Source organism: Lepidochelys kempii, chromosome 23 (genome assembly GCF_965140265.1).
Source record: "Lepidochelys kempii isolate rLepKem1 chromosome 23, rLepKem1.hap2, whole genome shotgun sequence".
Taxonomy (NCBI): domain Eukaryota; kingdom Metazoa; phylum Chordata; order Testudines; family Cheloniidae; genus Lepidochelys; species Lepidochelys kempii.
The window spans coordinates 1,067,797-1,082,071 of NC_133278.1; the positions used below are offsets into that span (position 1 = coordinate 1,067,797).

Consider the following 14,275-nt stretch of genomic DNA (forward strand, 5'->3'; position numbering starts at 1 on the left):
CGGATCGCGACTGACAGAGCCCAGCTCCTCACTCGCGCTCAGTCTGCCTGGCCGTTGGATTGACTCGGGCTACGCCAGACTGGGAACTGGAAGACCATCTGGGGGGTGTGTGTTTTACTTATAAGCATAACAAGATCCCTGTGACGATGTGACTCAGCAGGGAGGGGGGAGCGTTGACCTGGGAATGTGCCCTGGGGATGGGAGACCTGAGAGCCTGTCACCTGAGCCAGGAGGGGGAAGGGGAGGTAACACCTCTGCCCAGGAATGTGAACAGGGGCTGCAGCAGGGAACCTGCTGGGTGGGTTTAGTTTCAGTTTGGGGCTGGGGGGAGGAACACAGGGAACCCCAGGGCTGGGGTCTAAGCTCCCTGCTCCCCCAGAAGGACGTGATTGAGGGGTCCTGGTTGTACCCACAAGCTCTGTTTGGGACTGTTCCTGTTGTCCAATAAACCTTCTGTTTTACTGGCTGGCTGAGAGTCTCAGTGGATCCCAGGAAGAGGGGTGCAGGGCCTGGACTCCCCCACACTCCGTGACAACTGGTGGCAGCGGTGGGATCTACTGCACCCCGTGAACGGCGCTTCCTGCAGTAAGTGACTGGGGAGCAGTAAAACGAAGGGGAATTGACGGGGACCAGGCGTGCTGAAGATTCAGAGAGAGACGGTTTCGGGGGGCGGTTAACCCCTGGGAATGTGTGACCAGAGAGAAAGACTTTTGCAGTAACAGGGTCCCCCAGGGGATTGCAGCGAGCGGTCCCAGGGGCGGAGGAGTCTGCAGCTCGACCCTGGCAAAGAGGTGGTGACCTCAAGAAGGACCGGCACACGAGGGGCTTTTCCTGGAAACCGTGGGAAGCTGCCCGGCCTGCGAGGGGCCAGCAGGGAGATGTACGCTAAACGCCTGAAGAGTGACCTGGTGGAGCTGTGCAGGCAGAGGGGGCTGCGCATCGGGAGGTCCACCAAGGAACAGCTGATTGCCCAGCTGGAGGAGAGGGATCGCTTGGATGACCCGATCCCTGTCCCTGAGGGAAGCCACCCGGCGGACGCAGCGGGGGCCCTGGGGCCTGACCGGGCTGGGAGGGGTCAGACTGCTGCTGAGGACATCCCGAGACCCTTCCTACCTATGTCCGGGGGAGGGGTTGGGGGAAGCCCAGCGAATACCGAGGGCACCCTGACCCCGGCACCCAGCAGGGGATCCTCCCGGCGGAGCTCCCCATCCCTAGAGCGGAGGCGGCTGGAATGGGAGAGGGAGATGAAAATGAGGGAGCTGGAGGATCATGAACAACGTCAACATGAGGAGAAACAACATGAGGAGAAACAACGTCAACATGAGCAGGAGGAGAAGGAGAGGAAGCGTCAGGAGAAGGAGAGGGAGCGTCATGAGAAGGAGAAACAAAGGCAGCATGAACTGGAGCTGGCCAGGCTGAGGAGCAGTGGGGCCCCGGCTGCGGCTGCGGTGAGTGCGGGGGGACCCAAGACTGCAAGGAGCTTTGATAAGTGCTTCCTGGCCCAGCGGAAGGAGGGGGAGGACATGGATAGCTTCCTGACGGCCTTTGAGAATGCCTGCGAGCTGCACAGGGTTGACCCTGCAGACAGGCTCCAGTTCCTCACCCCCTTACTGGACCCCAAAGCCGTGGAGGTGTACAGCCGAATGACAGGGGCGGAGGCAGGGGACTATGAACTGTTCAAACAGGCCCTGCTCCGTGAGTTTGGGCTGACCCCCGAGATGTACCGGAGAAGGTTCCGGAGTCAGCGTAAAACGCCTGAGGTCACCTACCTACAACTGGCCAACCGGATGCAGGGATATGCCCGCAAGTGGACAGCTGGGGCCCGAGCTAAAGAGGACCTGCTTGACCTAATCGTACTGGAGCAACTGTATGATCAGTGCCCGTCCGACCTGAGGCTGTGGCTGGTGGACAAAAAGCTCGAGAACCCCCAGCACGCAGGGCAGCTGGCCGACGAGTTTGTGAACAGTCGGTCAGGGGGTAGCCGGGAGGAGCCCCAAAAGAACAGGCCCCCCCCGATGCAGAGAGAGAGTCACCAGGGGGCCTCCCAGCGGGGAAATAGGGAGAACCCCCTCCCAAGGGGAACGCCTGGCGTCGGGCCCCTCCGACCTGCTCGAGGGGACCAACGTGACCTGAGCTGCTATCACTGTGGCCAGAGAGGCCACGTACGGTCCCAGTGCCCCGGGCTCAGGGACAGACTGAGCAGACCCAACCTACCCAGGGTTAACTGGGTAGGGACCCAGCTGGACGAGGGGCAGACGACCCAGGAAAGGGGGCCTACCAGTTTACCACCTGCCCCGGAGGGAAGAGTACCCCAGGCCAGCTCCACCAGAGGGCTGGAGGCTCTGGACTCAGGGTGCTCAGTTTACAGGGTGGGCGCGGGGCTGTCCCTCCGGAGAGAGTGCCTTGTTCCCCTGGAGGTGGATGGGAGGAAGGTCAATGGATACTGGGATACGGGCGCGGAGGTGACGCTGGCCCGGCCCGAGGTGGTGGCCCCAGATCGGGTGGTGCCCAACACCTATCTGACCCTGACAGGGGTGGGCGGGACCCCATTTAAGGTGCCCGTGGCAAGGGTACACCTGAAATGGGGGGCCAAGGAGGGCCCCAAGGATGTGGGGGTATACCACCATTTGCCCACTGAAGTTTTGATGGGGGGAGACCTAGAGGACTGGCCAAGCAAGCCCCAGGCCGCCCTGGTTGTGACGCGTAGCCAGAGCCGGCGAGGGGCACTGCGCCCTGACCTCGGGGAGGGTATCACACCGGAGGCGCAGGACCCTACCCTGGTGGGGAGGGAGGGCCGAGGGGCACGGCTTAGAGAGGCGGAGGCCTCAGACCTGGCCAGCGAGAGGGAACCGGGCCCCGTCCCTGCCCCAGCTGCTGAGTTCCAGGCCGAGTTGAGGAAAGATCCCTCCTTGCGGAAGCTCAGGGACCTGGCCGACCTCAGGGTGGGACGGACCATGAGGAGAGGCTGCCAGGAGAGGTTCCTGTGGGAGAAGGGGTTCCTGTACCGAGAATGGGCTCCCACAAGGGAAGTAGAGTCCTGTGGGATCAGGAGGCAGCTGGTGGTCCCCCAGAAGTATCGCTGCAGGCTCCTGCACCTGGCCCATGACATCCCCCTCGCAGGGCACCAGGGAATCCGGCGCACCCGGCAGAGGTTGCTACAGAACTTTTACTGGCCCGGGGTCTTTACCACGGTCCGGCAGTATTGCCGATCCTGTGACCCCTGTCAGAGGGTGGGGAAGGCCCGGGACAAGGGGAAAGCGGCTTTGAGACCTTTGCCCATCATAGAGGAGCCTTTCCAGAAGGTGGCCATGGACATCGTGGGGCCTCTCAGCAAGACGACCCGGTCGGGGAAGAAATACATTCTGGTGGTGGTAGATTTTGCCACCCGCTACCCCGAGGCAGTGCCCTTAGCTTCCATTGAAGCAGACACCGTGGCCGATGCGCTCCTGACCATTTTCAGCCGAGTGGGGTTCCCCAAGGAAGTCTTGACAATCCCCCCCGGTGTCACTCCATTGGTGTAAACTGGTGTCACTCCACTGGATTTATCAGGGCCAGCCCCCCAGCGTGTGCAAATCCGCGGCGTTCCACCGATCTCAGAATGCACCAGTGCCCGGCCCCACAGGGCCCCACCTCGCAGGTGTGGGGCCGCCCCGACACTGCTTGGGCAGCCGGGAACTCCACCTCCCCAGCCCCCTCCATCCCTGGCCTTTCTGGTGACTGGGGCTCTAACTGGGTCCCTGCCTGCTGGGAGCCACTGGCCAGCTCCTGGAACTGGGGCAGGGGATGGGAAGCTGCCCCTCGTCCCCCCGGCAATCCCCGACTTACGATCTCGTCCTCCAGGTCGCGGCAGACCTGATGCACCTCCTTGGAAGCCAGCAGGATCCTCCTCCTCTCTTTCAGGGGCTCGATGAGGCGGACAATCCGTGTCCCCACCGCGTTCTGCTTCTCGTCCACCGCCTCCTTGCTGGCCGGCTCCAGGGGCAGGGAGGCCAGCTGCGCCTGGAGCTGCCCGGCCTCTTTGTACCACTCCTCCATCTGCGACTCCATCGTCTGCGAGAGAGAGAGACAGCAGAGGGGTGAGGGCCAGGGGCTGAGCGTCGGGGGCAGGGCGGCAAGGCCGGGGGCTGGAGGGAGGCACGGGCCGGGCACGGTGCAGGACGGCAAACGATCACACGGGGTCCTTCTCACCTCGACCTTTACGAGCCACGTTCTTGCTGGAGAATGGGACTCGCCTCCCAGCCCACCCCCGGCCCTGCCCGGGCCACTAACTAGAGACAGGAGCCCCTGTGAGGGCCACTTGGACCCACGGCCGGCACGTCAGGCACTGTGTCACTGCACAGGAGCCAACAGGGCCCGATCCCCAGCCTGTAGCTCCTGGGGGCCTGACTCCCAGCTGCTCGTCCCCACCGGCGCATGATGGGCGTGAAATGCTTCCCTTCCACGCACCCTGCGCTGGAGTGACCGGGAAGGGGGCAGGCAGCAGGCAGCGGTGGTTGGGACCCATGGAGCTGCGCTAATTTGCACCCACTTGGGATCTGGCCCCTCCGCTCTGGCCGGCCCCTGTGAAATCGCCTCATGGTGCTGTCTTCACAGAGGGGCAGCGGGAAGGGATCAGGCCCGGGGCTTTCAGCGCTTCCCCGAGCAGCCCTCTTCCTGCCCCGGGCCCGCAGGAGGCTGTTCTCCTTCCGGAGACGAATGAGCCCCGATCCCGCCTCAGGGGCGGCTGGGGGAAAGCCACCTGGGACTCATTTCCCATATCTCGGTGGCAATGGAAGCAAAGAGACGGTCTCCCTGGTATGCACATCGCTGTGCCTGCGAAGGTCCCCCCGCCATGCCCCAGTGCCAGGGCCCTCGTTAGGTTAGACGCCAGCCTGCCACGGCGCGGGGCCTGGGATCACTCGGGGCCCCGGGGATCCAGCCCAGCGTTTCTGAGTCTGCAACACCGAGTTAGTTACTCCTGGGCAGCTGCACCTGGCTGGGAGCGGTCAGGGTGAACTGAGCTAGGCTGGAGGAAGCAGGGCTCCCCAGCCGGGCATGGATCTCAAACCCGGGATTACAGGCCCCGGCGACTGACCACGGCCGCCATCGGACCCCAGCTTCTGGGGATGTAACGAAGCGGGACTGTTCTGAATATTTCCTCTGAATACTGTAGGGGTGCCTCAGTTTCCCCTAGGCAGTTCTTAAGTCTCTAGATGATGGGAAAGGGACAAAGCCCAGAGGAGGAGGGGCTGGAGGGAGTTTCAGTTTGGGGCTGGCTGGGACATGGAGTGAAGGGCAGACTTGGTTGTCTGGCTCACTGCCCCCCAGAATGGACCCAGCTGAGGGGTCCTGTTCTCTGCACCTACAAGCTCTGTGGTAGACCATGTTCCTGTCGTCTAATAAACCTCTGTTTTACTGGCTGGCTCAGAGTCCCGTCTGGCTGCGGAGTTGGGGGGCAGGACCCTCTGGCTTCCCCAGGACCCCGCCTGGGCAGACTCGCTGTGGGAAGCGCACGGAAGGGCAGAGGATGCTGAAGGCTCCAAGGTCGGACCCAGGAAGGTGGAAGCCGGGTGAGCTGTGTGTCCTGAAGACAGGCTGCTCCCAGAGAGGAGACTCCCCCAGAGTCCTGCCTGGCTTCGTAGGGAGCAGTCCCAGAGCATCGCCCGGGGACTCTGTGACAACTGGTGGCAAAGGTGGGATCTACTGCACCCCCACTTCCCAGCACAACGGGCCAAGACGTGCGGAATCCAAAGGGCTGCCCCAGTGTCCCCCTCACTGGGGTTATCCGCCAGCAGCGCGGTGCTTGGCAATCTGCTCCTAGGCAGCCTGTCCTCAGTGACAGGTCGTCTCCCGACACCAGCAGCCAGACCGGGCCTCACAGGGGTGTGAACGTGACTGGGAATCAGGGCCAGGCCCCTCCCAGCCACTCCAGGGACTGGCACCACGGCTGCAGAAACGGCTTGGCCAACTGCAAACACAGAGTCCTGGCTCCCAATCCCCCTGCTCTAACCACTAGACCCCCCTCCGTTCCCAGAGCTGGGAGAGAACCCAGGAGTCCGGACGCCCAGTCCACCCCTTCACACTGCCTCCATGCAGCATCCCCACGTGCTGGGCTTGGTATCCCACGTCCAGCCCCCTCCCAGCTGGGCCCCGCCCAGCCCTACCTGGAGTTTCTTCAGCTGGTTGTTGACGGTGGCCAGGCTGGCACCAGCATCCACAGCCTGCAGCTGCCCCTCCATGTTCACCAGCCTCTTGTCCAGGTCCGCATAGCTCTGCACCAGCTGCTCCGCCTTGCTGGCCTCGAAGAGCTGCTGGGCCCTGGCCTGCGACGTGCTCTCGAGCTCTGCCCAGCACTGCCGGATCTCTTCCAGCTGCTTCCTCACCGAGCCGGCCAGCTCCGGCTTCTCCTCAAGGAGCTGCCGGCCTTCCTGTGCGGGCAGAGGGCAGGATCAGGGCCAGACTCACCCTCTGCTGCAAAGCCAGGCCCGGCGCCCAGGCCCAGCCTGGGACCCCGCGGCTCCGCGAGGGCTGGGATCCTGGCCCCAGTGAGGTCAGCGGGGCAGGATTTCACCCCCTCGGGCCCAGAACCCGTCAACGGGGTTGCAGGGCTGCGGGGACGGCTCCTGACGCCTGCCTGCGCCTGTCCTAGCTTTGGCAAGGCAGGCGCAGACCTGTAACCGCCCCCCGCCCCCCGCCCAGCCAGAACCCGGCTCGGCACCTGCACCATGCACCCTTAGTCCCCAGCGGTACGTCAGCGTATCACAGTAGTGCCCAGAGACATCAGCTGGGATCAGGGCCCCGTTGCGCCGGGTGCTGCTCAGACCCCAACTGAGATCAGGGCCCCATTGTGCCTGGGGGGGCACACGGCTACACACACACATGGCTGGGGGGGACACGGATCCACGCGCACACACAGCTGGGGGGGGACATGGCTACACACACACACAGCTGGGGGGGACACGGATCCACGCGCACACACACGGCTACACACACACACGGCTGGGGGGGACACGGATCCACGCGCACACACAGCTGGGGGGGGGACACGGCTCCACACACACACACAGAGCTGGGGGGGACACGGATCCACGCGCACACACAGCTGGGGGGGGGACACGGCTACACACACACAGAGCTGGGGGGGACATGGATCCACGCGCACACACACGGCTGGGGGGGACACGGATCCACAAACACACACACAGCTGGGGGGGGAACACGGCTCCACACACACACACACTGCTGGGGGGGGAACACGGATCCACGCGCACACACACAGCTGGGGGGGGACACGGCTCCACACACACACTGCTGGGGGGGGACACGGCTCCACACACACACAGCTGGGGGGGGACATGGCTCCACACACACACTGCTGGGGGGGGACACGGCTCCACAAACACACACACAGCTGGGGGGGGACACGGCTCCACAAACACACACGCTGCTGGGGGGGGACATGGATCCACAAACACACACAGAGCTGGGGGGGGACACGGCTCCAGAAACACACACGCAGCTGGGGGGGGACACGGCTCCAGAAACACACACGCAGCTGGGGGGGGACAAGGCTTCAGAAACACACACGCTGCTGGGGGGGACACGGATACACCCCCCCAGCACACACATTTTATAAGCAGCCTCATGGCTTCTGCCTGGGAAAGGTCTCTGTGCCCCCCAGGGTTCCCCCCGCAGGGCTCCCTCACACCAAAGGAGGTCGGTGGAGGACACAGGCCGCCCCCCAGCCCTCTGCGTCTGCGAAGCACCCTGGCATCCCTTGTGCGACCCCCGGGCCCAGCCCCTGCTCCCAGCAGCGCCCAGAGCCAGACCTAGGGGAGACGGTCCCCCCCCTGAATCCAACCCTTTCCGGGGGCGGGGGGCGGCCGGACCCCTGCGAGCCGCGGAGCCCCCTGCCTCTCCCTGGCGCTGGGCTCTGGCCCCGGCCCCAGCCTGTGGGCACAGCGGGCTCGGCTCTGCAGTGTGAGCTAGTCTGACCCCCCCACCCGCTGGGCGAGGGGGATCGCAGGTCCCCCCCCGCCACCCCCGGGCTCGGGGCTCACGGCGGGGGCACGCGGTGGTTCCGTGCCCAGCGCACGGGCCGGCAGCGCCTGAGCCGGGCGGGCGCTTCGGATCGCTGGGCCGCGGCTCCGCTCAGGGCGCAGACGGTGCCAGCCGGGGGCCTGTTCCCTGCCCGGCGCCCAGCGCGACACCCACTTACGCCTGCTTAGGAGCTGGTCCGAGCGGCAGGCAGCGCCCCCCCCCCCCCGCTGCTGCGCCCGAAGGACAATTTAACGTCAGGGGGTTTATTGGGGCGGGGGGAGACGCAGGCCCCAGGTCCGGTCCCCTTGGTGCAGCTCCCTGGAGTCCCTCCAGCTTTACCCCCGGAGCCGTCTCGGGGCCTCCGGCAGGGCCGCCCCGGGCGCCCACCCTGCAGGCCGGGGGTCCGCGCTGCGGCAGCCCACCGAGAGCAGGCGGCTGCGGGGGTGAGGCCCCCCCGACGCCCCCCCCCCTCCGCAGCGCACACGCCGGCGGCCGAGATGCCAGCCCGGACGCCCAGGCCGGGACACGTCCCCCGGTGCCAATGCTGCGAACGGCAGGCGGCAGGGCCGGGGCCTGTTCTCATAGGGACCCCCGACCTTCCGCCCCAGGGCGCGCAAGGCAAGGGCCGGGCACCGTGCCAGGCCGGGCACCCCTGCCCCGGGGACGGAGAGGAGCGGGGCGTCGGGGCGTCCCTCCCCGGGGCAGGGAACGAGCTGAGCCCGCGGGGGAGGCTGGGGGAGTGGGGGGCTGGGGGAGGGCCGGGGGGGTGGGGGAGGCTGGGGGAGGGCCGGGGGGGTGGGGGAGGCTGGGGGAGGGCCGGGGGGGTGGGGGGGTGGGGGAGGCTGGGGGAGTGGGGGGCTGGGGGAGGGCCGGGGGGGTGGGGGAGGCTGGGGGAGTGGGGGGCTGGGGGAGGGCCGGGGGGTGGGGGGGTCCCTCCCGGGGCGCACCCGCTCTCCCCTCCTCACCTGCTCGATCTGCTCCAGCCACTCGCGGTTCTGCGCCAGCTCGGCCAGGAACGCCCGGTGCCGCAGCCAGCGCTGGGGGGGCTTGGCCGCCGGGTCCCCGGCCATGGGCCGCTTCTCCTTCATCCAGCCGGCCAGCTGCGGGCACAGAGCGGGGCTGAGCCGCGGGGTCCCCGCCCCGCGCCCCGCCCCGCCCCGCTCAGCCCCCGCTGCCGCAGCCACCCGCGCCGCGTCCCCCCCGCGCGTCCTGCGGGGCCGGGCGGCTGCGCTGGGGAGGGGAGCCCGGCCCCGCACGGCGCCTTGCATCAGCCGGGCCCGGGGGGGGCTCCCAGCTCAGCTGGGGCGTGACCCTGCTGGGCTGGGGGGCCGGGGCCACGTGAGAACAGAGACAGGCAGGCAGAGGGGTCGGGGTGGGGACGGACAGAGGGACAGACAGGGAAGCTATGGGGACAGATGGAGGGGCAGGTGTGGGGATGGACGGACAGGGTAGCTATGGAGCGGGTAGATGGGACTGGGGGCAGAGGACGGACAGACGGGTCCGTGTGGGGACGGACAGAGGGGTCAGTGTGGGGACAGACAGAGGGACAGACAGACAGGGTAGCTATGGGGATGGACGGACAGGGTAGCTATGGAGGGCGTAGATGGGACTGGGGACAGAGGACGGACAGACGGGTCCGTGTGGGGACGGACAGAGGGGTCAGTGTGGGGACAGACAGACGAGCGGTGTGGGGACGGACAGAGGGACAGACAGACAGGGAAGCTATGGGGACGGACGGAGGGGCAGGTGTGGGGATGGACGGACAGGGTAGCTATGGAGGGGGTAGATGGGACTGGGGGCAGAGGACGGACAGACGGGTCCGTGTGGGGACGGACAGAGGGGTTAGTGTGGGGACAGACAGACGAGCGGTGTGGGGACAGACAGAGGGACGGACGGAGGGGCAGGTGTGGGGATGGACGGACAGGGTAGCTATGGAGGGGGTAGATGGGACTGGGGGCAGAGGACGGACAGACGGGTCCGTGTGGGGACGGACAGAGGGGTCAGTGTGGGGACAGACAGAGGGACAGACAGACAGGGTAGCTATGGGGATGGACGGAGGGGCAGGTGTGGGGATGGACGGACAGGGTAGCTATGGAGGGCGTAGATGGGACTGGGGACAGAGGACGGACAGACGGGTCCGTGTGGGGACGGACAGAGGGGTCAGTGTGGGGACAGACAGACGAGCGGTGTGGGGACGGACAGAGGGACAGACAGACAGGGAAGCTATGGGGACGGACGGAGGGGCAGGTGTGGGGATGGACGGACAGGGTAGCTATGGAGGGCGTAGATGGGACTGGGGACAGAGGACGGACAGACAGGTCCGTGTGGGGACGGACAGAGGGGTCAGTGTGGGGACAGACAGACGAGCGGTGTGGGGACGGACAGAGGGACAGACAGACAGGGAAGCTATGGGGACAGATGGAGGGGCAGGTGTGGGGATGGACGGACAGGGTAGCTATGGAGAAGGACAGGGGGTAGATCTGTGGACAGAGGATGGACAGACGGGTCCATGTGGGGATGGACAGACAAGCGGTGTGGGGACAGACAGAGGGACAGACAGGTAGAGGGGAAGCTATGGGGACAATTCTGGACACCCCAGGATCTGGATTCACCTCCCTTTGGTGCCCTGAGGAGCTGTGGAGGGGGTCAGGCTCCAGGTGCGACTCAGCACTGACCCCCCCAGAGAGGGACGGCCCGTGACCTTCTCTGGGCCCTGCCAATGGCTCCCCCAGGTCTTCCAAGCAAATGGACCCGAAACACCCCACCCCTCTCCTGCCACCGACCCCGAGAGATCCAGCCACACAGGGAGGCTGGGGCAGAGCCAGGGACAGAACCCAGGCATCCTGGCTCCCAGCCTCCCGCTCTAACCACTAGACCCGCCTCCCCTTCCCAGAGTCCAGCATCCCAGGGCCCCTCCAGCATCCCAGGACTCCCAGGCTGCAGGGGCCCATGTCCCAGCGACGCCCCCCCCCCACGCTCTACGGGGCCCAATCTCCCAGCAGTTGCACCCTGGGCTGCGCCCCGCTCCAACGGGCGCCGGGTTAACTAGAACCCGGGTCACTGCAGCTGGATCTGCCTGCATCGGGGCACTGGCAGCCCCGCAGGTAACGGCTTCCCAGGCCAGAAGGGGCCGTTGGGATCCTCTCGCCAGCACCCCTGGGCCCAGAGCTGCTTTCTGAGCATTTCCAGAGGGGCAGGGCTGGAGCATCCCCCTGGCTAGTTATATCTGCTGCCCCGTCCTGCATGTCAATCCACCGACCTGTCCCAGAGCCCCCTGCACGGCAGGGAGGGGGCAGCCGGGCCGAATCCTGGCCCACACGGTCGCAGTGACACTCAACCCTGGCCCGGTCACCCCCTCGCCGTGCCAGGCCTCACCTGCCAGCTGCTCTCGGCACTGGGGCTGGACAGGAGGCGGGAGGGACCCGTCCCCGGCGGGTGGGGCTGGCCGCAGGAAGGGGGAGCCGGGGCCGCCTGGCGCAGGGGCCGGGGGCGTGTGTGTGTCCTGTCTCCAGCTGTGCAGCAGGGCCTGGGGCAAGGGGCCCAATCCCCAGCTGGTGTAAATCAGCATCGCTCTGCTGGGACCACGGGCTGGCTGACACCCGCAGAGGGGCTGGCCCACAAAGCCCCGGGTGCTTGCCCTGGAGCCATGAGTGGGCCAGATTCTCAGCTGGTGTAAATTGGCCCAATTCTATTTACATTAATGCAGCTACGCTGGTTTACACCAGCTGGGGCCCTGGCCCAGTCACTCCACAGCCCCATTGTTATTCCAGCCCTCCTCTTCCGCCTCCCCCCAGCTCTGCCGGTGCCCCTCACACCCAACCCGCAGCCCCTGGTAGCCCAGCCCTGCCCCCCAGCTCTGCCGGTGCCCCTCACTCCCGACCCGCAGCCCCTGGTAGCCCAGCCCTGGGCCCCCCAGCTCTGCCGGTGCCCCTCGCTCCCGATCCACAGCCCCTGCTAGCCCAGCCCTGGGCCCCCCAGCTCTGCCGGTGCCCCTCACTCCCAACCTACACTCACGTGCTCTGTGGGCAGCCCTGAGCTAAGGGCCCTGGCAGGAAAGTCGGGGGCACCGCAGCTGCTCGTCAATGCCCAGCTGTGCCCAGGGCTGGCTCAGGCCCCGAGCCGCCCGCAAGCACCGGAGCCAGCTCGGAGAAAGGGGGCAGATTGCGGAGCGCCATGCGCTGGGCCTGCCCCTCTCCCCCCAGCACAATTCATTACCATAGCACCCGTGCTGCCTGGAAACGCACCAGCTGCCCTAATTAGAGGCAGTGCTGGGTGGGGGCAGGGCTAGCCACGCAAATGAGGCAGGAGCCCGAATACATTTCGCTATTGAAATAATCAGCGGCTGGGGCTGAATTCAGCTCTTGGATGCATGGGGCTCCCCTTCTGCCTGACTGCATCGTCCGTCCCCCATCCCCACGTACGCCCCGCTGGCTGCCAGGCAGCCCCTCGCTAGGTCTGCGTCCAGCCCCTCAGCGATCCTGCCCCTCTGCCCCCTGGCACCCCTCACCACAGTGCCAGGGCGCGTCCCCCAGCCGCAGCCCCCTGGCCCGGCCATGCTGGGGAGCCTTGGCCATCCCAGCCACTTCCGCCACCCATGAGGAGACAGACGGGGGCTGAGCTGCCATGCAGCCAGCCCAGCTCAGTGAAGGCTCTGTCCATGCCCCCGAGGCCAGCGCTGTGGGCAGAGGTGGTGGAGAGACTTGGCTGGACTCTATTTCCCGACAGGGATTCCCAGCCCCCTGCCCCGGTTCTGCACCCTGACGTTGCCGCCAGCCGCGGCCCACCTGGAGCGTTCGCCCCGTCTCCAGGCCCAGCTGGCACTGCGGGGCTGCTCAATGCAAGTGTCCAGCTCGGGAGGAGAGGTTTGGAGACCAGGAGTCCAACTCCCCCCATGCGTCCCCCCCGACTCCAGACAGTGCTGAGCCCCCCATTGAGGCATCCCAAGCGGGCCCCTCTGGAGCCAGGGCGCCCCCTGCTCCTTCCCGGAGCTCGGCGAGGAAGCGGTGCAGAACGCCACTCTGCACGGCCGACCCAACAGGTCCCCGCCGAGGTCAGTGCCCTGCTCGCCCCAGCCACGGGCAGCCTGGCTCCTTGGCGCACCCTGGCCCGTGGGAAAGCCAAGCGCCCATGGGAACAGAGCCCCGCCAGAAATGCCAGCAGCAGGCGGGGAGCCGTGAGCGTGGGGCTGCCGGCTGCAGGACGCACGTCACCCCACACGGGGCCGGGGCCGCACCTCGTGACAGTTCTGCAGGAAACGCTGCAGACCCAAGTGGTCGGTCAGCTGCTGCATCCGCTCCTGGGCCAGCTGGAAGTTCCGGTGGCTCCTGCAGAAACGAAAGGTGCTGGCTCAGCTCCCTGCGGTTCCCGCTGCTCTGCCCCTCGCCAGGGCCTTCCAGCCGGAGGGATCCCAGGAGCAGAGGTGGAAACACCCAGCAGGAGACCTGCCCTTCATAGCGCCTGTCTCCAAACGCGCCCGGCTGTCACTGCATTTCAGGAGCATCGAGAGACCCAGATCAGGGCCCAGACCCGGCCGAGATCAGGGCCCCGTCGTGCCGGGCGCTGCCCAGATCCGGCCGAGATCAGGGCCCCGTCGTGCCGGGCGCTGCCCAGATCCCGGCCGAGATCAGGGCCCCGTCGTGCCGGGCGCTGCCCAGATCCCGGCCGAGATCAGGGCCCCGTCGTGCCGGGCGCTGCCCAGATCCCGGCCGAGATCAGGGCCCCGTCGTGCCGGGCGCTGCCCAGATCCCGGCCGAGATCAGGGCCCCGTCGTGCCGGGCGCTGCCCAGATCCCGGCCGAGATCAGGGCCCCGTCGTGCCGGGCGCTGCCCAGATCCCGGCCGAGATCAGGGCCCCGTCGTGCCGGGCGCTGCCCAGATCCCGGCCGAGATCAGGGCCCCGTCGTGCCGGGCGCTGCCCAGATCCGGCCGAGATCAGGGCCCCGTCGTGCCGGGCGCTGCCCAGATCCGGCCGAGATCAGGGCCCCGTCACGCCGGGCGCTGCCCAGATCCGGCCGAGATCAGGGCCCCGTCACGCCGGGCGCTGCCCAGATCCCGGCCGAGATCAGGGCCCCGTCGTGCCGGGCGCTGCCCAGATCCCGGCCGAGATCAGGGCCCCGTCGTGCCGGGCGCTGCCCAGATCCCGGCCGAGATCAGGGCCCCGTCGTGCCGGGCGCTGCCCAGACCCCGGCCGAGACCAGGGCCCCGTCACGCCGGGCGCTGCCCAGACCCCGACCGAGATCAGGGCCCCGTCACGCCGG

General features: G+C 67.2%; 1 protein-coding gene across 1 annotated transcript in view; it reads right to left on the bottom strand.

Moving 5' to 3' along the window:
* SPTBN4 (spectrin beta, non-erythrocytic 4) overlaps window positions 1-14,275 on the bottom strand; it is a 53,091-nt gene that overhangs the window by 1,913 nt on the left and 36,903 nt on the right. Inside the window, exons 18-21 of the mRNA XM_073322379.1 lie at window positions 13,253-13,343; window positions 8,985-9,119; window positions 6,144-6,407; window positions 3,589-4,050 (exon numbers count right to left, since the gene is read on the bottom strand). Coding sequence (XP_073178480.1) covers window positions 3,589-4,050; window positions 6,144-6,407; window positions 8,985-9,119; window positions 13,253-13,343 — 952 coding nt within the window. The remainder of the gene's footprint in view (window positions 1-3,588; window positions 4,051-6,143; window positions 6,408-8,984; window positions 9,120-13,252; window positions 13,344-14,275) is intronic.